We start from the raw sequence: 23586 nt of genomic DNA, 5'->3' as shown, positions 1-23586 counted from the left end.
TTTTCGAAACTTAGAAACGAGAACTAAAAGTTCTGCTTTAAACATATCAGCTTCCCAAGGAATATTTTTTTCTGTCAACCAGAGCTGAATGTTTGCTTTCCTTGTACTTCAAGAAGGAATGTTTTCAGACAAAACACTGTGATAAGACGCATTATCCAACACAATTACACTGTTTGGTTGCAAGTTAGGTAGTAATTTTTTTTTTAAAACCAGTTTTCATAATATTCTGAATTAATTTCCCCTTGGTAATCTCCTTTCTTTTTCTTAGCTTTGGATATATCACATGCTTCAGGAATAAATCCATTTTCATTACCAGCATGAACAACTATACATCGTGAGCCTTTTCCTGAGGGAGCAATTAAACCTGTTGAAAGACCATTCAAAGAGGGCTTAGCACTTTTTATAGTTGTATCCTCCCAAATTTTGGTTTTAGAATGCTCAAAATTAACCCAAGTTTCATCGGTGTAATAATTTTTCTTACCCTGTGAATGATATTTTTTTATATCTCTTAGATATCTATGCCTCCAACATTGAATATCGTCACATTCAATCAAAATTGACTGCGTTTTTGTTTTCTGTACGCAAATCCTAAATCATTCATAATTCGTCCTACTGTGCGAATGGACATATTTGGCAAATCAGCTGCATCATTTATAACTTTAGGCACTTTTTGCACAGTGAGAATTTTATTCCGTGTAAAAAGAAACCATGAACTTTCCTTTGTATTGTTGCTAAAGTTAACTCATCATATCGTTTGATTCTGGTTTGCATACTGACTTTCAGAGGTCGTTTTTTACCTGGAGTCAAAAATCCTCCATTTTCTTTCAATTCGGATTTCATGTGATTTATGCTTGTTACAGAAACACCAGTCAAATCAGCAGCAAAAGTAACAATATTGTTATCGGATTTATTAGGAAAATGCTCCTGTAATTCATCAAAAACATTCATAACGATAATCTTAGTGGCACTGCGCAATGGTTTTCCAGCTTTATGAGGCTGAAAATTAAACTAATATGTCGAAGGTGATGCAGACGCATGATAATTGCTTTTTTTCTCCTCCAGTGAGTGAATGAATGAATGCTTTAATTGCTTTTCTCATTGAGAGTGTGGGTGAAGTCGGGGTTGCTGGAATTTGCAGTTTCGCCAATAATGCCAATAAAAGGGGATGTCTTCCTGCTGGTATCAAATGATTGACATGATTTAGCAAATTTTTAATTAAAAAGCTGAATTTTTTCCCTTACGCTCTCCTTGTTCAGCAGTATTCATATTTCACAGCGTAATTTTTACAATATTATTCTCAAAATGATAGAACTATAATCTTCAGGGATCACATACACTTTCTAGTATATCCAGAGTTGCTAACTTAGGTTGACCTGTAATATAGAAATAAATCTGTATACAGTATTTTTCATAGTAGAAAAACTAAATGACAGGTGCTCTAAATTACCATTTCTTATACCTCAAGGACAAGCATAATTTTTATTCGAGAACCTTTAGTAGTAAGAGGGAAAATGTCTATGACGAGTCAAGGCTTAAGATACTTGTCACTCATGCTCCTCTTTCACTTACTATTGAAATTCAGTTGTAAGTGAACCTTTCTTTGGAATCAGAGTCATACCACCTTGCCTGCCAAGGTGACATACTTCTTTTTTTCAGCAAGGATTTCAGGCAATCAAAAGAAGTTTAGAAATCAAAATGTATAACGTGACTTTCAGTGGCAGGCTTTGCCAGTCTTATCGGCTAGCTCAGTACCGATAGTGTCATTGCTTCATGTGTCTGTTGCAGGGAGAAAGAAATGCTTTCTGTTTCCTTGATGAGATAACAAGCTACAGGTGGCCCACCTGAGATACAAACGTATGCTTGAAAAAAGACTGAATTGTTGGAAAGCTTTTCATTGTAGGAGGAAAATGAATGTGACAGCTTTGTAAAAAATGACTTGACTTAGAACATGGCAAAATTTGTTTAAATATAAGCCTATATGTATATTATATATGTAATTAAAGTCTGCTCATATTATTTAAATATAAGCCTTGCCCTATATTATAAAGGAAACAGAAGAATAGACAAGCATATTATTTTCTTTACAAAAATGTCGAGAAATGAAATTATCTCCAAAAATTTATATGCCGAACGAGACGAGAACAAATACTTGGGAAAAATACATCATCAGTATAATGTTCATCCCTATGATTTAAACTAGAAAATTATGATCATATAATTACCATCGTGGTCTGAAAGAATGAACTGAATATACAAATACTAATTTAATATATTGGCATGCATCGTGTTCTGGATATTGTTAACAACTATGAGTACACATCAGTCAGTTTGACTGATGGGCATTTTTATGTTCTAATATTGGCAACACTGGTTGATTGGAACTGAGGGAGTTTGTGAACTTTTTTTGCACCAGTATATAATATGTCAATGTTTGGTAACAAGTTTTCTGCTTTTGTAAAAGTTTCAAAATTGTTATACCTTTATTATCAGCCATGCTTAATAATCTTTGTTTGTGAGTTTAAATGTTCTTTAGTTTTTTATTGCCTTACAGTGTTTTTTTAAATAGTAAAGTAAGTAATAAAATATTATAACTGCATACATAGTCAAAATGACCGCATGTGTACCTTTTGTTATAATGAACATGTGTTCTTATAGGAGTTAAATATGTTTGATTTTCTTCTCAATTTAACTTGTTTAAATTAGCATGCTCACAAATAAAAATCAAAGTTTTATATTTGTAAGATGTCTGTCTTTTGTTTTTCTTAATAGGTTGGCAGTGGGAACCTAATGAAAGGCCAACTTTCAAAGATATTCATGAAATTTTAGAAAATATGTTTCAGAATTCTAACATAATTGAAGGTAAGCTAACTTCAGCATCGGTTCTGATATTATTATTATTATTTTTTTTTTTTTTTAGTATACTGTTGCTTTGGAAAATTTGAATTGTTTAGCTATATATATTTTTTGTGTTTTTAACATATATATTAAAAATTATTAGAAAATTATACAAATGTTTTCATTTCTAATCTGAAAGAAAAGGTAGAAGCAACTGTTATCATGTAATAAAATCAAATTATTTTAAATAAATAAAATAAAGTAGAATGACAGAGAAACCACATAGATAATTGCTTCAAAATTTTATTATTATGTTTTATTTTTAAATGTAGATTATTTACACATGCATTTAGAATTGTTTGAAAAAATTCTGCAGTGGAAATATGTTATACATATGCTGTATTTATTTATCATAGCTTCCAACTCTCTGGTTTTAAATTCTTAGCCTTTAATGAGAATGTTTCTCAGCAATTAATGAAATTTAAGATAAGCAGTTTCCATGCTCCCATCTGTAATAATTTTGAGAATAGCTTTTCTTATTAAATTTTATTTCATCTGAATTGTATTTTTCTCTTGTTACATTTTATTGATCTTATTAGATTTCATTTATTCTGACTTGTCTTAACCTGCTGTAGATAATTGTAGATATTTATATGAAGATTCAAGCAACATTTAACAAATTAATATATATATTTAATTTGGTTTACTTCAATATATGATACGTTACTAAGTTTATCCACACATATGCTATGTACATTAATTATTAATTTTATTTTAATCATATTTAAAAGTACCTGTGGATAAATAAAAGTTGTCCTTCACTACTTATGATATGCTTAGTATAAAACTTTAAGAAAATTAAAAATGGAATTATCCCAAGAACGTGAAATTTAGAATATCCAATTAACCACTTAACTGTTTTGCCTGAACGTCATTCGGGTGCTGCGAAAAGGGACTTTTTTTAATTTGCCCGTTCACCACTAAGGCAGTGTATTTTCTTCACCAATCTACTAATTTTCCCCGCTTTTTCGCATTTTTTACTTTGCAGTGTTTCTAATAGAAGTCTCTAGTAGTCTAGAAGAGACTGAATTGTAAAATCAGTTGTTCAAGAATAGGTTTTACCACTTTTCATTAGGTGAAGAAATTCAATGAGTTTGTTTGCATGGGTTCAGTGTATTAGGCTTTGGGAATAATATTACTTCCCAATTTTGTCTTGAAATTAAAGAACGATGAGTGACAGTGAATGGCTCATAACAAAATATAATTCTGATATTGGATCAGATAGCGAATCTGAGTTTTCTGATTCTGGTAGTCCTGAAAGTTCTTTATCAGAATTCTCTAATGATGATGAGGAAATGGAAAGTTCAGATGATCTAATTCAGGTTCGGAACTTTTAAGAAATGGATACTAGTAATCCTTCTCCACCACCACCGCAATTTTCTTTCGCAGTAAATTGAAGTGAATTTACTGTGAAAGAAAATTGCGGCAGTGGTGGTCATATTTATCTCCTGTAAAATGTTTTTTCCAGTTTCGCAATTTCATGAGAAGAAAGCCAACTAAGTACAAATGCCTTATTTTCGCCGTAATTAAAAACTATCTAAAATTAATAAGAGTTTTGACTTTTATTAATTTGATTATCTCTGATTTATTAGATTAGCATCTCTAATCTCTGATTTATCTGATTATTAGAATTTATTATCTCTGATTTGAATTCATGTAATTGATTAGAATACAAAATTGTTTATAAAAAATATGCTTATGCTTATTTTTGGTCACAATGTGGCAGGAAAATGAAACAGTTAAGTGGTTAAATGCTAACATATTTTACATCAGAATTGAACTACAAATTATTCAGTAACCAGAACCGTGCATTGTAAAATGAATTAAAGTCAGTGTGGAATTCCTTTGAAATGGTGTTGCCATGCTGTACGGAAAGCTCCAAATTTCTCCCAGTTTTTAAGACTTCAAGGTTGGCAGCTATGATTTATATTACTCTAGAAAAATGAGACAATGGGAACTTTAAAAATTTGACATTAAAATATATAAAAATGGGTTACAGAAGTAAAATGCTATTAAATTTTGTCAGTTTAGAACATATGTGTTAAATTTGTCAGGTACTGAAGGAAGAGTCATCAGGTAAGCTACTATCACTTTATGTGCATATTTTATTTATTCTAGAAGATTGTTTATTTGTTTATTTATTTTTGGTTCTAGAGATTAGCCATTAATTTCTACTTTTTTAAGGAAAGCAGATAATGTTTGTAGACTTCGGTTTGATGGAGTATTAAACTTATTATTACAGTATAATGCAATACATAATACAATCTGAGTTAAAAACATTATCAAACCTGTGAGAATGGAAAAGGAACACAGACTGTGTGTAACCAGTTCGTAACATTTACGTAATTTATAGTTAGATATTAACTTAGAATGACTTTCATAGCAAATATGATAGCCATCAGATGCAGACGTCAGACTGCCCTTAATCAGTTCATAGCACTCACCTTTTCTATTGCTTAACTCAGAATTAGCACATATTATCTCAGAATGACTTTCATAGACAAGTCATAGCCCTGTATTAATTTTCAGTTATGACATGTAGCTTTTTTTTTTTTTTTTTTTTTTTTTTTAATAATGTTCTAAAAAGAAATAATGGCCAGTTTGATGATTCACTGCCACATATCAGCTACTTTAGTAACAAAATTTACATCTTTAAATTGCTAATATCTCTTAAATTTGACTGTTAGAAATAGTACAAAATCACAACTAATTGCCATATTTACAGGGAATAAATTTCATTTTTTAAGAATTAGAGATGCTAAATAATAATTTTTATATATTTACAAACAAAAGTTGGAACATTATTTACAAAAAATCATTATAGTATAAGTTAGTACGTTAAATTAAATAGATAAACTTAGCAGTCATAGAGCACCATCTTCCATTTGTTATTTAAAATACGAATATTTTACACAGTCTGATTAAATACACCTCTAGTAAATATGCTCAGGTGCCTAGGATAAAGTTTTAAAGTTCATTTCTTGAGGCCACCATAATTCATTTGAACAATTTGTAAACTTGTTATGTTTGATATATGTTTAGAAGTAATCTTTTTGTTTTTCCGTCTTTCAGAAGTGGAGAAGCAGTTAGAAAAAAAATTGCCTTCGGGGATGTCCAAGTCAGGAAGCATTTCTTCATCAAAATCACATTCATTTAATGAAAAATCATGTCAGAATGTGGGGTCTGAGCTCGGTAGGCATTTTTTCATAGTAGTATAAAATATGTGTAGGCATAGTGTAAAATATGTGTAATTAAACCTTTGAATATTTTTTAAAATTTTCTAGCCTTGGTGCATTCTCTGTTTTTCAATTATACCAAATGGTATTGTGTTAATAATTTCATTCATTTTTATATCTTTAGGCCGCATTTTATTTGTGAAAATTATTTAGAAAATAATTTAAGTTTTTTAATATTATTTTGTAGTTTAATTTTATTCTACTTGCTACCTTATTAGTTTATCTATTTATTTTATATAATTTTTATTTCATGAAATATTTATTTAAGATGTTATTAGACTTTTTTGGATATATTTTCTTTAACACAAATCTGAAAAAAAATTATAAAAAGCTCTGTTGGTTTTGATCTTTATGTAGTTTTTGCCACTGATATCAAAAGTAACTTAAACTAGCAAGGAAGTGACTAAGGCATACTAAAACATCATTGTAAGTTTTTATAGAAACAGTATTGCTTTCCATCAAAACTTCTTTTGCTATTTTTCTTATCATGAACTTGAAAATTTTCTTCCTTAACATCTAACTGTAGTCTGCCATCATGTTAACATTCTACCATCCTCAGTATCTCCCCTCCATTTTTTTCAAGTTTTCATGAAAATGTTCTTGCTTCTCACTCATAGCTCTCAAACTCAACAGCAGACAGGCGAACACGAAGCGCCGCCCTCCTTATCCAAGATTTTCAGGAAAATAATCAAGGCTTGAGTGACGGAAATAAACTGCTCATGTTGCAGCCCAACTGTTTGTAGTTCTGCAACGAATTAGCAACAAAGGTCTTGTAGTTCGGATCTCTTTTGTTGCCAAGAAAGCTGGTTAATACAAGTTTAAATACAGGTTTTCTTTTTCATTAAGACTCAAAAGTTTTTTCATGTCAGGCCCAACAAATACATCGTCTTTAAACTTTGCATTAGATAAACCCAGAAACTGTTTTTCTTTAGATAATGCTTTGACAAATTGTTTCATAAAAAACTCATCTTTATTTCGGGACAAGATAGGCGTACTACTCCTCAACAGCTGGTCTCTATTCTCTGTCTGTGTTTCTCCCAAAACTTCTCCTTACAGTTGCCGTATTTATCAGCAGACAGGCGAACACGAAGCGCCCTCCTTATCACTATCCCCACATAGCTTTGTTAACATATGAGGATAAAAAATTAATACTGTATAGATATTATATAGATTAAATACTAAAGAACATAGTTTATATAGATTAAATACTAAAGAACAGTATAGATTAAATACTAAAGAACATAGTTTGTATGTATGTTAAGAGAGCTTTAAATGGGAAAAATTAATGTGTGATTTGTAGGTAAACTAAGTGTGATAGATTGTTTTTCATTATCTTTTTTTGTAAACAGCACAAAAAATGCAATAGAGCTCACTGAAATTTAAGCAATTTTTTTTTTATCACACACTTGCATAATTGGAAGAGAAGCATGCCAGCCTGAAATTTAAAACTAGGTAAAATTCAGCCATAGAATGATAAATTAAAAAAATTAAGTTGACAAATTAAAAAATAAATTGAAAAATTATTAATTTTTGATGAGATTGACAAGAGTGCCTCTTCTTTAAAGAATATATATATCTAAAAATACATTCTTTAAGTAGATGTGTAAAGTCATTAGGTAATTTTGAGGCAGAAGATGTTAAAAATGTGCAATGCCCTCACCAAGACTTCAGATATGCACCGAGTCTGCTAACATTAACAGTACGAAAGTATGCTGGAAGGAGGGAGAAAATACCTTATATATGAAATAAAAGTAATTTAGTGTAGTAAGGAAAACCTGAAGTTCTGATACTTTTTGTTGAAAAAAGAGGAATAAATTGTAAAAATTATGATATGAGGCTTTGCAGATATTTGGATTTTATGCATTACTTAAGATGATGTGGGTTTACATTGGTTCAATTAAATCAACATTTTTAAGTTAGTTTTGTAAGAAATCTGGTGCATCACCTGAAATTCCTTTGACATAGTTTTATTCATACAAAAATTTGTATGAAGACAAAAGAGCCAACAGCCAATAGTTTGAGAAGATTTATATATTTCATCTCCCCCCCCCTCCTCTCCAAAATCCATACTCTTTATTACAAAATGTTAATGCTTTGCTTGTCTAATGTGATGATAAGAATAATTCATATTCAGATAATGATAAGAATGGCCGAGAATTAAAATCTAAAATGAATGTTTTTAAAAATGAGCAGTGAAAATTTTTTTAATTCAACAAAAAGCAAATTTGAAATGATTTGGCAATAAATAGAAGGGGAAATGGCATGATAGTGAGATTATTGTGATTGATTTTATGTGCAAAGTAACACCAGTAACAGCAACAATGCATATATGCAGAGAAGAAATTTATGATAGTCTATATTATATTTATTTTTATGATGGTCTTTATAATTTATGATAGTCCTTCTTGTTTTTATGTACAGTTTAACAACAGTAACACCAATAATGCATATTATGCAGAGAAGAAATTTTTTAATAAATGTTAGTAGTGGAAAGAGAAGGGGGGAGAAACTTTTGTCCATTAGTTTTCAAATTGTTGCTTACTGATTGAGTTGGGAAAAATTGCTCAAGAGAAAACTGTACAGAATAAAATTTAAAAGGATCCGCCCAAAAAGGAGTGATTTTTATTTTATCTAATTTTTTCAATCAGAGTGACTAAATATGGTGTAGAAATTTAACAAATAGGGGTGTTTGATAAACTGTAGGGCTGAAATAAAATTGATTGTATGTTATCAGAATGTTAGCTTGAGTTAAGATACTCAGTTTCAAGAGTAAACTTAATGGCAGTTCAGTCTTCCCCTCTCCCATTAAAAAGTTTGAAGATTTCAAGCATAATGAATGCCAAATATAAAAAGCAGTATCTTAAATAATTTGAGTTAAAAGTGTATGTAATATTATTAAGGAAAGAATCCCATTGTTAATCTGATAATGGTGATAATGTTTGTTCTTGAAAACAATTACAGTTGCCAAATCGAAGTGTGATCTATAGAAATTTTAATAATAGTGGTTAAATTTCCAGTTTCACTGTGAGAAAAAGGACATTCTTCAATCTGATTGTAACTAAGTCATTTAACTACTTTAACTAGAACATTAATAAAACACAAAAATAGTTCTTTATTTGAATTACGGGAAGAAATAATTTTAGTTTTTACTGATAATTTCAAATGACGGTTTCCCTCCTTATTGTATTGTATATTTTTTAAAAATAATTGAGAAAAGTCTGGTAAAGTTTAGCTAAGGAATATGGAATAGCTTCTAAACTAGAAACATAAAGATGAAATAGAATGCCAGTTTTATAAACTTTGGAATGGTCGTAAATTTGAGAAAAAATAATGATAATTAAAATTAATAATAATAGGAAATAATAGTTCATAAATAATAATTTTTCTAAATGCATCCAAAAAGTGTATGATGATTTTATTATGGATTTAAATTTCCTTTATCCGTAGAAACAATGATTAGGAAAATAGAGAGCTTATGTACTTCTGAAAGAAAAATATAATGATAATAATTAAAATTAATAATGATAGGAAATAATAGTTAAAAATTAATAATTTTTCTAAATGCATCCAAAAAGTGTATGATGATTTTATTATGGATTTAATCAGAATCTTATGGATCTTTAGGAATTTGGATATTAAATATATTTGAATAACCTCTTTTGATTTTCAGTTGCAATAACAGGAAAATATTGTGTATAGATTTAATATTTATTGATAAAATATTGTGAATGTCTATTACCTGAATGACTGGATAGTTAGTTTTTGAATTTACAATCAAGAATTTTTACAACATTCAGAAGTAATTTCGATCTAGAGAAGCTGGTCTCAGAGTTAGCAACTTTTAAATGAAAATAATTATTGGGGAATTCATTATTTTCCTTGCCATTGTGTCATTTCATCTGCCAAATTTAAAAAAGTTAAGTTTTCGTGTCACAAAACTTGAATTTCTAGTAAAAAAGCTCGCAATAAATCAATCTAAATAAAATTGTTTTACAGATTTTAGCTTAGGGGAGTGGGTGGAAGAGGGTTTCAGAGAAAAAATAAATTTTTTTGTTGCTAAATTTCACATTCTGAACATGAATATGCTCTTTATTTTGTATAATTGGATCTTATTTAGAAGCTATGGCAACATTCTTTTTTGAATTTTAACACCCATAAGCAATGTTTTGTTCTTATATTGAGGATTCAGCTTAAACAAAGAAAATGAAATAAGTTTTTCTTACTAAATTTCACTTCCTAAACACAAGTCTGCTCTTTATTTTTTTAAGATTGATTCTTATTCAGAAGTTACAAGATTTTTAGAACCAGTATTGTTCTTAACCAGTTCTTCTTGACAGGAAAACTGAGGGAATAATAGAAAAACACTAATGATTGTTTGGACAAAACACTATGAATATTTAAAGCTTTGAAAATGTCCTTGCTTTTTAGCTTGATATTTGTAGCTAATTTGTATCCTGTCATGCTTAGTACTCCAACAGAAATCAACTAACATGCGGTACTTCACTTCCCTGTATATCTTTCTTCCATTCTTGCAGTTTGTCAAGCTTTTAATTGCTCCTTTCTGACTTTACCAGAATTGTGCTAAAGAAATTCTAATGAGAATGGATAACATGTATTTTTAGTGACAATCAGCACTCAGCCTTTCTGTATATCACATTCTCTGCTATTTGTTTTTAATTATCTGGTCTTCTGTTTTGGTATACTTTTCAAAATACTTGTTCATGGTTGTATACTTGTTCGTATACATCGGTATACTTGTTTGTGCTGTTTGCTCACTGTCGTTAACACTTTTGCTGCCACTCCATGCACCATGCACACCATGCACAGACGTGTAATGTGGTATTATCACTTAATAGCCAATCATGTGCCAGCATGTGGTAAGGTATATGTAACTCTTTAGTCAACTTCTGGTGAATTTTTTGTATATCTACCCTAGCAATAAATTGACAATTGCATACTGGAGGGCCATAAAGTATAGCTTCTTATCCAAACTTACTGCATAAGTATGCAAATCTTGGACTGCATATCTATAATACCATCACAAAGTACTTTATCAATTCAAATTTGATAGGAAATGTGGGAAGCAATATTTTCATTGTCTGTGCAAAAAGTTCTGTACGAACATTTTTGCGTTGGATGTGAAAGATGTATCTGGAGTCATTTCTTCTTATAATGTAAATAACTCTCTACTACACGACTATCTCAATAACACAGGAAACAACATTATTTTGTCCAACCTTTTTATAAACTTGTAAATGCAGTAAAGGCATAACAAACATACATCCCTAGTGAAATTTATCTACCGAAGAATTTCTTTCGTAATTTCGTAAGTTTCCACAAGTTCAGCTGCATTGTCAAGAGACACTGAAAGAAGAATATGTCCATAATGCACCAAAACTGCAATCAGAGTGTACATTAAATAATCATTAAAAGTTGTCAATCTTCTGACATATGTGTATATTCATCTGTGCAAAAAGATGTTTGAAGTCATGGCACATGGTAAGTTCCCCTTTTGTTTAAAAAAAATGGCAGAAGCTCTCTGTAGCTGTTACTTTCACATGGTCTGTCTAGTGATCCCATTGTTAAAGGCATGGCTGATAAGATCAGTTAATTTGACCTGCGTTATTTTATGTGGTTCACCAGCACCTTATGGTGGAAAAAGTGAAGGGTAAGGGATTACCCTTCATTTTTCCCACCATTAGGGTAAAAATTCCCATTCATGAAGGGAATAAGCGGTACAGCAAATATCAGAAGCCTAGAGTATATCCTGATCTCCAACTTTGCATTTTAAGTATCAAATGTAATTCTGTAGTAACTGCACATTTTTTAGACTTAACGTCCCTGCAAATGTAAGAAAAACTTTTTTTCTTATTTACTCATTTGTGTGGTATGTTTTCTTTGCACCTCAAAATAAGATTTTAAAGTCTATAAAATGTGCTTCGGATAATGTGTTTAAGAACAAATGATAAACAACAGCTGTTAAGTCATATGCTTTCTGCTTACTTTGAAGAAAACTACTCAAAACGACATAAATATAGTGGGTAGACCAAAATTAACATAAAAAGTAAAAATCAAATTTAATTACGTCCAAAGGGGCTTTTTTTAAACATTTTGTGTGTTACTTTTATTTATTAAATATCATGTTCTTTGCACTTAAACCATAAAATGCAATTCAGTAGCAATATCACAAAATAATTTTAAAATGAGCATATCTTTAGAATTTCCGATACACACAGTCGCACGTGTTGGAGATAATCCCCCCCTCCCCGTACAGTGTTGCCATTGCTCACTTTGAAATCATTTAGTTCAGTGGTTCTCAACCTTTTGACTAATGCATACTATCTAAACAAAAACTGTAAACCTTTAGTACCCCCATCACTCTTGAACAAAGCTCAGATCGCATAAATTCACGAGTGTTAGAGAAAAAACTCGGTCAGGATGTCAGGGTTTTATTTTTTGAATTTAGTAGTCAAAAGTACTTTGCTTCTGTGCATACCACCTATTTTTCTCTTGCGTACCACCGGTTGAGAACCCCTGGTTTAGTTTATTAATCAAAAATTTATTGAAGTGTTACAAAATATGAAATCAATAATAAAACAAATTTCAAATTCAAATGAGGTCTTCCACATTGCCCATATTCTATGGAAGATTACATTATTCAAATTTTGATGGCTCTAGGTACCGTTGTTTTATCACAATGCAAGAAACATGCATACATTTATGCAGATTTTTGATTATTTAATTTCTTTAAATATAACACAGGGTGATAATATTTGGTGGCAACAATTTGAAAAGTGAAATAACGCTTATCGTGAATCAACACAAAATGCCAAAACGAAGTTAATAGTCCTTCTGGGCAAATTGCCCCTTTGGACTAATAAAATGCAAATATCTTGCTCACAATAAAAATAGCAAGTGGCAGTTTTTTTGGGGGGAATGAATACTTATAACTTAACTGTGTGGAGTTTGATGGAATTTTTTTCTGAAGAACAGGGAGGAGAAGTTAGGCAGCTAAACAACCATCAGTATAGATGTTACAGAATATAGCTCTCTTTTTATCATGTTTGTTTTGATGCTGTATGAAAGACAAACCATTCCTGAGACTTTTGAAATGTTTTAATGTTTCTCTTGATGTTGCACAACAGTCAAAATGTTTCATATCTGCCATTACTTTCATAGTACTGTTATTTTCAGCTCCATTGATAAAAATATATTTTTACATTTTCATACATACTTATTTTTAGTTTTTAACTTCTCTATATATTTATTTTTAACTTATATTAAAATCTGTAATTCAACTAGACTGCAGTGTACTGCCTTGTAAAAAATGCCTAAATTTTTATCTTTCAGTACTACTTTTGCACATTTTGGGAGCTGCACCATCCTTGCATGACAGGAGTTCTGAGAGTGCTATTTGTGCTCTCGATTAACATTAACTCTGTTCATCTTATCAGATAATTGCTTTGTGCATATTTCCACAGTTGTTGCCATACTACTGTGACATTGTCAGACATTTTACAGCATTTCTTTGCATAGTCAGATTTCAGTAGATAAACACTCAGAAGAAATTAGGGCTAGCAATGTTGTTTTTTTGATCAGCATCATCAAATTGGTAAAGATTGGGTATATATGTAAACAAAACAAAACAAACATAACAAAATATATGTAAAATAGTGTTGTGTTCAATTCTGTCTAAAATTTATTAGAAGCATAAAATTCAATGTAATACAAGTATTTGTGCCAACATTTTGTAATAGATCTTTTTATATATAGAAAAACAGATTAACATTGAAGTTGCCATTTTTTATCATTGTTATTTTTAGTTTATTTTCAAATTTAACAATGAGTGAATTTTTTAACATTTATGTGTTCTGAGTTTTAATTAGAATTTATACAGATAAAAATATAAATTTCATTCAGTTTTTTAATTTTCTGCCTCATTTGCAACTGAATACTTAAGGTTGTTACCGAAGAGCAAATCTGAAACTTAAAGCTGTAAATATTCTATTTAGTTTTACAGTGTAAGACATTCATGATGTTTATTATCAATTTTTTTATTAATTTTAAATATATTTGCCATGACAGAAAGTCTGGTCAGATTTTGCATTTGTTGATTGAAATTTCCAGTCTAAGAGGAACTAATGGCATTCTTAATTTTGTTAAGTTATCTAATTTTGGGTTTTCTGATTGACTTGAACTATATCAACAGTTTATATCAGTGATAGAGTATATGCTGCTGAGAAAAAAATATAAATGGATTTTGATCTTCAATGCAGCTTAAGAAATAGTTTATTTTATTCATGAAGCTATATTTTGAATGGTGATGTGTTAATAGAACAAAATGTGAAGTAGGCTGTATATTTCCACTGAGCACATTTTAACCATACATAGTTAAATCAGTAAATGATATTAAATCTCTGAAAGTACAAAATGCTGAAAAATCAAGTATAATTTTTAGTTTGTATAGTGATAATATTTTTCTTCAGGTATAATGATTATTTTTCTTACATACTTGTCAATATTGTTATCTGCTAATGCAATATTCCCCCTATGTCTCCTTATGCAACAATTTTATTGACACCTATAATTCCAAATTGACAGATTTGCAAATATTTAACTTTCAAGTAATGAAATTTTGAAAGTTTTTATTTAAATTTACATTTTGTTACTAAATTTCCTATGTATTTCTTTTCAGATAATAATGTCATGGCATCTGAAAGTCAGGGGATTTTTTCTGTTAAATCTGTATTCGTACAACTTAGCAGATCCAGCCCTCGCTACAAACATATGCCAGCTCCACCCCCAAAACGAACGAGTTCTTTCAAGGATAGCTCATTTCCTGATGGATTAGATAAAGTTGAAGATGGTATTTTTTTCAAAGAATCACCTGATGTGAAATTTGAAGCTGGAGAAGACATTCCTTCATGTAACAAAATCACTAAAGGAGAATCTCATGAGAGAATATCAGAAAAGGAAGATTCTGGGGTTGCTGCTTCTTCATCAGATGCTTCTTCTATTCAGCTAAAGAAATCAAAGAAAAACAGATCTCAAACTTCTTTGGCTGGTCAGAAATCAAAAGATACTCAAAATGGGAAAAAGAATGAAGCAAAAAAGGTTAGAGTTGCAGCTTTAGAGGTGCAAAATGTAAAAAAGGCTATCAGTCGTTATGGTACCTTACCTAAAGGAGCTCGCATTGGAGCTTATTTGGATTCTTTGCGTCAGCATGGCTTACATGAGGGTACAAGTTGTCCTCCAGATGCTGTAATGGAAGGAGAACTTGAATGCTTACGTGAAATTAGTGAAGAAGTTCATGTTGATCACAGGGTCACTGGTTCTGTGACAAATCTGAGTCGACTAGAAATATCTAGTTCCAGGCATATGACTGGTATGCGTTATGGTTTAGAAAATAAATCAATTAGGAATTCCCATAGATTTTTCTTAAGACAAAAGTCTGATCTCACCCATAATAAAGTTAATGATGTACTTGAAACATTTTCCATAACTGAGTCACATCATCTAAGGTCAAGAAAACCTATCTTATCCGATCGGTTCTTTCAGAATAAGAAAGCTGAAAAAAAGTCTGAAAGTTTAACTTGCATTCGAGAACCAATGGAACTTTTAGGAAATGTTTCAAATATATTTGTTAACAACACTACTCATCACGCCTCGTGGGAAAATGTTGTTACAAACAACTGTATAGCTAATAGTTTTGTGTTTGAATCTGAAAGACTTGATCGTGATTTGCACAAGCACAATTTAAAGAAGAGGGCATTCACTAAACCAGCAGTAGGCAGAAATCAGTTTTCCAAAAATGATAATTCTAAACTCCTTTTTAATGAGCCTAAGTCTTTAGGAAGCAATAGATCTGGAGACCCGGTGATTGACAAAAAGATCAAACCTTCTAATCATTTTAGAAGTCAGTGCAATTCAAAACTAGCACCTGTTACCGATCTTTCCGATGAGAACTTGTTCACTGAAAGTGAAGAATCTGTAAGTTCTCCCGAGGACATTGAAAACCTTGCAACTGTTCCTCCTCTAGATTGTAGAAGTGAACTTGAACTGAATTCTCAGTCCACTGTCATTGGATCTGAAGTAGTCATACCTGCCCCAGAAGGTTTCCAGAATTCCATTGGTGCTGATGAAGAAATCTGTGTTTCAGAACTGGCAAAATTAAATGTTGGAACTTGCATTGAAAACCATGGTGCTTTAGACATTAATTTGTCACAACTAAAAAAAGATACAAAGGCAATAAAAAGTACTCCAGTTAAAAAATTATCTGATGATAATAGTGAAATCGAAGATTTGAAACACGAGCGAAGTAAAAGTGATGCTTTTGTAAATGAAAAGTCTGCCCTTTTAAAAAAGGATACATCTAGTCGTAGACACAGTGCTGGAAGTGTCAAGAACTTTAAAAAGTTATTTGAAAAAGAATTTGCTATTTATGATAAAGTAGCAAATGCTTCCGATGAAAATGGCAGTCCCGATCTGGCAGATGATGATGATTCTTCAGAGGGTAAGGTTAGAAGCAGCAAAACACGAGTACAGAAACAAGCAGAAACTAATTTAGAACAACCTGATGCTTATTTTACAGATATAAACAATGGTCAGGAAGAAAATGATAATTTATTTTTTCCTCCACCACCTCCGCCAGAGGAATTAGAGTTTGAGGATGAAGTTAGACGACCAATTTCCAATAATCAAAGAAATGGATCACCACCTCTAACACCTCCTTTCGACCAGAGACTTCCTAAAACAGATAATAAACATTCCTTCCAAACTTCAGATAATTCCACTCAAAATATTAACCAGATTGAAATGCTACGTCCAGAGGATTCAGATCGGAGGAATTCAATTATGGAAATATACAAGAGCATGGAAGATATCATCAGCCGGTTGCGGAACTCGTCGCATAGCAATGGCTCAAAAGTGAATCAACTTTCTGAGAAAATAAATCTGTTTTGTTCTACATGTGGAATACACACTGCCAACATACCATCACAAGAACAGTACCATTTTCGTGAACTCATTGCCATCTTAGAAAACCAAAAGGAACGTTTTCATTCCTACTCGAGCAAATGCTCAAGTGATGTGAAATTGTTAACTGAAATTCATAGCACAATTAGGGACTTGATAAATGTTGTTCAAAGGTGAAATTTTTATACTAATGAAGAATATTTGGTGCAATCGTTTTATACCTAAACAAAATGTCTAGTCTGCATTAAAAAAGGCCTGTTTCATGTGACCATGTTAGTTTATGTACTTAGTGAATTTGTAAATATTCTTTATGTGTGCTGAATTTGTTGTTTGATTTCAAAAATCAGTCTCAGGACCATTTTATAGGTTCTTCTAAAAAGAACATGCACTTCTTACTTGACCAGTCACTTGTGTGATGTAATCACCATTATTTGTAGATAAACATAAATTTATTCACATTTTAAGATGAGTGTAATATTTATTTTGCCTCCTTACTAACTCAAACTACATGCAATCTTACCATGTAACATAATGAATAACATTATTTGAAGAATGATATGTTAGAATTTTTTATATTCTATTTATTTTGTAATCTTTTTTGTTTGTTTAATATTCGATTTGCTTTTTATCTTTTTTTATTTTTGTCATATCAAAATGAAAATTTATTTCATCTACATTTAGGTACAGTGAAACAAACTTTAAATACATTTTATGCCAGTTTCCTAAAAGCATATATAGTTTTTATTAGATGTGAAATGTCAGAATCTCCCCGAGTGAGTCTTTCATGAAGTTTAGTTATGTCTGATTTAAAGTATACTTATTTCGCATATATTAGCTGCAGCTTTCTTAGGTGTCTCAAAATTTATGTCGGATGCATTTATTATTATGTTTTAGCTCAAAACATAAAGCTTATTTAAATTCAATTTGTGATATATGTTTTGAGAAGATAATTAACTTGTAATAATTTCATCAGTAGTTTTTCATTAATTATAACATTTTGAATTAAAAATTTAATACTGCATTTGTAAACTTCAGTCATTTAAGTATATAAATGGCTGACGATAATTTTGGAAGAAATTTCTTTAGCATTCAGTGCATAAATGTTACAAGAAGTATGAGTTTGTTTTCTCTTGAGTTGATTATTTTAAACAATAGTATATTACTGAAATATTAAAATATATATATAAAAACAGACTAGTCAAGCAAACCGACTGTAAAAATACAAGTGCATAAAAATAGCATCATAAAATTACACAGCAATTTCAAAAGAAGTAGAAAGAATTTTTTAGAAGATAAAGAATAGATTTTATCTTCTAAAATATTACTTCCATACTTCCTGCGACACATTTTTATGAAATAAAGTTCAAATTTTATTAAACCTGTCTCATTACTATTGGAAAGATAGTTATTGGAGGGGGGGACAGATTCATTTTACATAATCCTGGTGGAGCAAAAATTCCATATCTTAAGTCTACAAAATTCATAGAAATGAAATTTTATCCAAGTATTGAAAAGACAGTTATTGGAAGGGACAGATTCATTTTACATAATCCTGATGGAGCAAAAATTCCATATCTTAAGTGTACAAAATTCATAGAAATGAAATTTTATCCAAGACAAATAATTTTTTAAAAAAAGCCTTTTGTTTTGTAGCTGCTTCCAAAACTTTTCCTAAAAAATTTTGCATTTGAGTCGGTGTTAGTCACAAAAAAGAACCCGATTCTATGAATTTTAAATATGAGGATATGAAAGTTTAATAACAGCACATTAAATATTTTACTAAGTGAAATTTACAGTCTATAGGGTTTCTACATTTCCAACAAACTTCCATACACACAAAGCATTTATAGTATTTGCCATGCATTATATATTGTGTTAAGACAGAACAGATTTCATTAAATTCTCTATCATAGCTGTGTTAGACGTGCGTAGACGTTTGTAAAATTATATGGAACTAAACATCTCTTGAACAACTGGTTGTACATCCATGGTTCTGGTTTGGAAAATAGTCAAATAAGGAAGATATTGTGACAATTTTGGTCATGTGAATACCTTTTAGTTTAAAAAAAAATAGCTGAGCACAAAAGTGTTATATTAAATTTTTGTCTGAGCCTTGTAATTAAAAATTTCAATGAGAAAACATTTAGCATCGCTTAATTGAAAAATAATTCATCCAGATGCAGTTATGATTATGTAAGATATTAATTAAAAGTTTTGAGGGTTACATACAACTTTTGCTAAGGGTTACTGTGCTGCGTTAAGTAAAAGTATTAGTTGCAAATTGCCATTTGAAGAAATACTGAATTTTCAGAATTTTATATTTAAAAGGAAATTTAATTCTACAATGTGTGAGCCTTGGGGGCGAAATTGTCAATGAGAAAATATTTTGCATACTTTAAATAATTGAAAAGTAATTCATCCACATGCAATTGTGATTATCTAAGCGATCATTAAAAAGTCTGAGGAGTATATGATTGTTGCTAAAGGTTGCTGTGCCATGTTAAGTGTTTGAATACAAATTTCTAAAAAATGTCTTTTTTAAAAAACTTTTTCTGTCTTCTAAAAAATGTCTTTCTTTTAAAAAAGAAAAATAAAAGTACTGGTTGCAATTTGCCATTTGTAGAGGCACTAAATTCAAAATTTTTTTGTGCGATGAAATTTAATTTTGTAATGCGTGAATCAAAAATATCAGTAAGAAGATATTTTGCATAGTTTAATTAGCAGTAAAATAATTCAACCAGATAAATTTATGATTATCAAAGATATCATTAATTTAAAATGTTAATTACATATTGTTTTTGCTAAAGGTTGCTGTGCAGTGTTATCTTTTTGAATGCAAATTTATAAAAGATGCCTTTTGCATTAAGAAAACATAATTTTAAATAAGCTAGTTGAGAATTATCATTTTCAGAAAAGCTAAAATTCAAAATCTTGTATGTGATGGAATTCAATTGTTTGATATAGTGCAATCTTATACAGCCTCAAAAGTGATATTCTTTTCTTTGAGTAAAAATGGTTTAAGCTGTATGATTTTGAGAGATTTTTGGTGTTGATCTTTAGTAGCATGAGAAGCAGCTTATTGTTTAGAACTTTGTAGAGGTTTAATACAGAAAATTTCATGTATTTTCCTGAAAGGTATTCTGAAAAGTAATTCTATAACTAAAATTTTCAAATCTGAAACCATGTTATGTTTGATTTATAGCTTTAACTGGAACCATGGATCTATGGCAGATATTTCAAACATATTTATTGCACTGTCTTTTTGAATCATCCTCTATGTTCAGGATTTACATTTAAGGAAATAAAGGCTGTGATCACTTTGATGAATATCCTATGTATAAATAATATGTAACTTTTAGCAAAAGTGTAGAATTTCAAAATACACTATTTATTACAATATATATATATAATTTGCAAAATCCAAGTAAATAAACAGTTTTAATTAAAATGTCATAAAATAACAGAATATTTACTACACATAAGAATGTTTACTTTTTTTAGATGACTATCACTTAAATTAGTGCCTTATATAATTGAGTTTTATTTTGACATATTAGTCTTGATTTACATATTAGCCTGTCAACTGTGAAAGTTGCATAAAAGTGGGCAGAGATCCCACCAAATTTACAGCAATGGTTTCTGCAGAATTCTGACTGATGTCTCTTTGTTTAATAAATAATCAGTATACATTTTCGCTCTCCACAAAAAGACTTCCATCAATTTTCACAACTTCCAATTTTACTCAAAAATCTGTTTGAGTACAAACTTCTCACAGGTAATTGGTCCAGTCTATTGATTTTTTGTTGGCCATATTCAACAAAATATATCATGTCCATTAATATGCACTTTTTTTTTTTTTTTTTTTTTTTTTTTTTTTTTTTTTTGTAGGAGCCTATGACTTTGAAAATAATTCACTGTTTGCTATTTTGTAGAAGACAAGTATCAAATTTTAATTTTTTATAATGTAAAGGAAGAAATCAGTTAATTTTGTCTGTGTTCATAAAAACAAAATATGGCATATCACGAATCAATCAAGGTTACTTCAGATGAAAGCGAGATGTTAAGAGTGTGTTATTATATCATGCTTATCCAATAATTTATTCTGAATCACATTGCTTGTTGACACATTCACGGTAAACAGGATAATATGTAAATGCCAAAATTTTTTATCATAATTATGAAATTTTAATGTAGATATAGTTTTTCATTTTAGTTCTATGTCAGTAAACTTTAAGCACCATGCCAAAGCCATAGATCTGCATATTCTGCTTTTTTTTCTTTTTTCCGTTTTGCGTGTAAAACTTTAAGAGGCTGTATCACTTTTCAAATCATTGCCACCATATATTATTGCCCTGTCTTACATTTAAAGAAATTAAATAAAGAAGAATCTCATAAATGCATGTTTCTCGCATTGTGATGAAACAAAAGTACCTATAGCCATCAAAATTTGAATAACATAATCTTCCATAGAATATCGGCATGTGGAAGCCCTAATTTGAGTTTGAAATTTGTTTATTATCAATTTCAGATTTTGTACCACTTCATCGAATTTTTGATTAAAAAACTAAACGATTTCAAAGCGAACAATGGCGACACTGTACGAAAAAAAACATTTTTGTCTTCAGCACGCGATATCAGAAATTCTAAAGATATGCTCATTTTAAAATGAATTTGCGATATTGCTGTTGAACTGAATTTTGTAGTTTGACTACGTAGAACATGATATTTAATAGATAAAGGTAACACACAAAACCTTAAAAAATGCCCCTTAAAAAATTCTGAAAACTTTCAGAATTTTTTTTTTTTTTTTTTTTTTTTTTTTTTTTTTTTTTGTTGTTGTTGTTGTTTTCCTAAATGCATGTTCTAGATTGTTATCCAATATTTTAAAGCATACCAAAAGTTACTAAGTAATGAGGTTTTTCCCAGAGAGTGGAATTTTTAAACCTCTTTTTCATGACTTGGCAATTTTGCAGACTTGTAGTTTTGGCATGGTGCTGCAATATTATTGAATAATTATTGGCACTGATGTAATCCAAATTTAAGGAAAAAATATGGCAGGATACAAAATCATAAATATTGACCTTCTTTACTAGTAGAATATCATATACCTTATTATAAACTAATTGTAAAAATTAGCTACTGTTTTAACAATTGCAACACAAATATATAATTGCACTGCTGGAAATAGCAAGTCTAATTAATTTTTTTTATTTATTTATGAAATTTGATTTTAGTTTAACCTCAGAATAAATTTATAATTTAAAACCATAGTTTCAAAGTAGTATTTTTGTTCATCATATCTAATATTTTTAAACTGATATTCTGTTTTTAATTGTCTACAAGTCGAAAGATTCGCTTCTCATTCCGTGTATTGCCCCTAAATATGGTGTCTCAATTTTTAAATAGAACATCTCAATCAAAGGGTCAGTTAATGAATAAACTAGAATAATTCGAGTTTACTCCACCCGTTTTTGAAACTGATATCCTATCTTTAGTTGCATACAAGTAAAAAGATTGGATTTTCATTTCTTGTATTGCCCATAAATATGGTGTCTTTATTTTTAAATAGAATATCTCAATCATTATCATATAATAGATCAATTTTCATCATACAAGAGTCACACATTTTGTGCCGCCAAACCAATATGCTAGTTAGCGTCGCTGTCTGCCATGCCAAAGTGTCCAGGTTTGAATCCTGGAGAAGGCATGGATGTTTGTCCGTGCAGCATGGGGGCACTCTCAATGTGCGGTGAGCTGAAAGTCCTTCCAAGAGGTTGCTGGTAGGGAAAGAAGGGTGGGAGACTCTTGGACCTGTCCCCCCGGGTGCTTTCCATCTAAATTAGGGGCAGAACTGAGCTAAATCGCACTGATACATGTAAGGAGTTCAAGGCTGTCGCCAAGGGCAGGCATAAACTCCTTGCTCCTTGCCACAAGGGTTTTTGTGGGCTTGGTTTGACTATAGGTAAGACTAGTGACCATTGGCAACAACAACAATGCTTTTTGTATTTTATTCTTATATAATGAACGTTAAATTTTCCAAATTATAGGGACCAAGGAAATGTATAAAAATTTAGATTTCGTACTTTGTACAATTTATCTTCAAGTTAAAAATAACAGCTTATAAATGAACAATTTTTCATACAATGTTGCCATTGCTTGCTTTGAAATTGTTGAGTTTGTTAATTAAAAATGTTTGGCAAAATATGAAATACATAATGAAACAAATTCCAAATTTAGTCTTCCAGATTCCCTTGGGTGGAGACATACGTTATTCAAAATTGGATGGCTCTAGCTACTGTTGTTTTTATCACAATGTGAGAAACATGCATGCATTTATGCAGATTCTTCATTATTTAATTTCTTTAAATATAATACAGGGCCCTAACATTTGGTGGCAACAATTTGAACAGTGAAACGCCACAAAATGCCAAAACGAAATTAATAGCCCTTTTGGGCTAACGCCCTTTGGACTAAAAATAAA

General features: G+C 30.3%; 1 protein-coding gene across 1 annotated transcript in view; it reads left to right on the top strand.

The window, feature by feature from the left end:
- The window catches only part of LOC118186282 (uncharacterized), an 82798-nt gene extending 65229 nt beyond the window's left edge, over positions 1-17569 (top strand). Inside the window, exons 10-12 of the mRNA XM_035356371.2 lie at positions 2770-2859; positions 5968-6087; positions 14827-17569. Of these exons, the coding sequence (XP_035212262.2) occupies positions 2770-2859; positions 5968-6087; positions 14827-17282 (2666 nt within the window). The 3' untranslated portion in view covers positions 17283-17569. The remainder of the gene's footprint in view (positions 1-2769; positions 2860-5967; positions 6088-14826) is intronic.
- Positions 17570-23586: the final 6017 nt, after the last annotated feature.

The sequence above is a fragment of the Stegodyphus dumicola genome, chromosome 12 (assembly GCF_044657685.1).
Source record: "Stegodyphus dumicola isolate Sdum_Otavi_A_Nest chromosome 12, ASM4465768v1".
Taxonomy (NCBI): Eukaryota; Metazoa; Arthropoda; class Arachnida; order Araneae; family Eresidae; genus Stegodyphus; species Stegodyphus dumicola.
The sequence above is the reverse complement of the archived record's forward strand: the minus strand, read 5'-3'. Positions and strand labels throughout refer to the sequence as shown.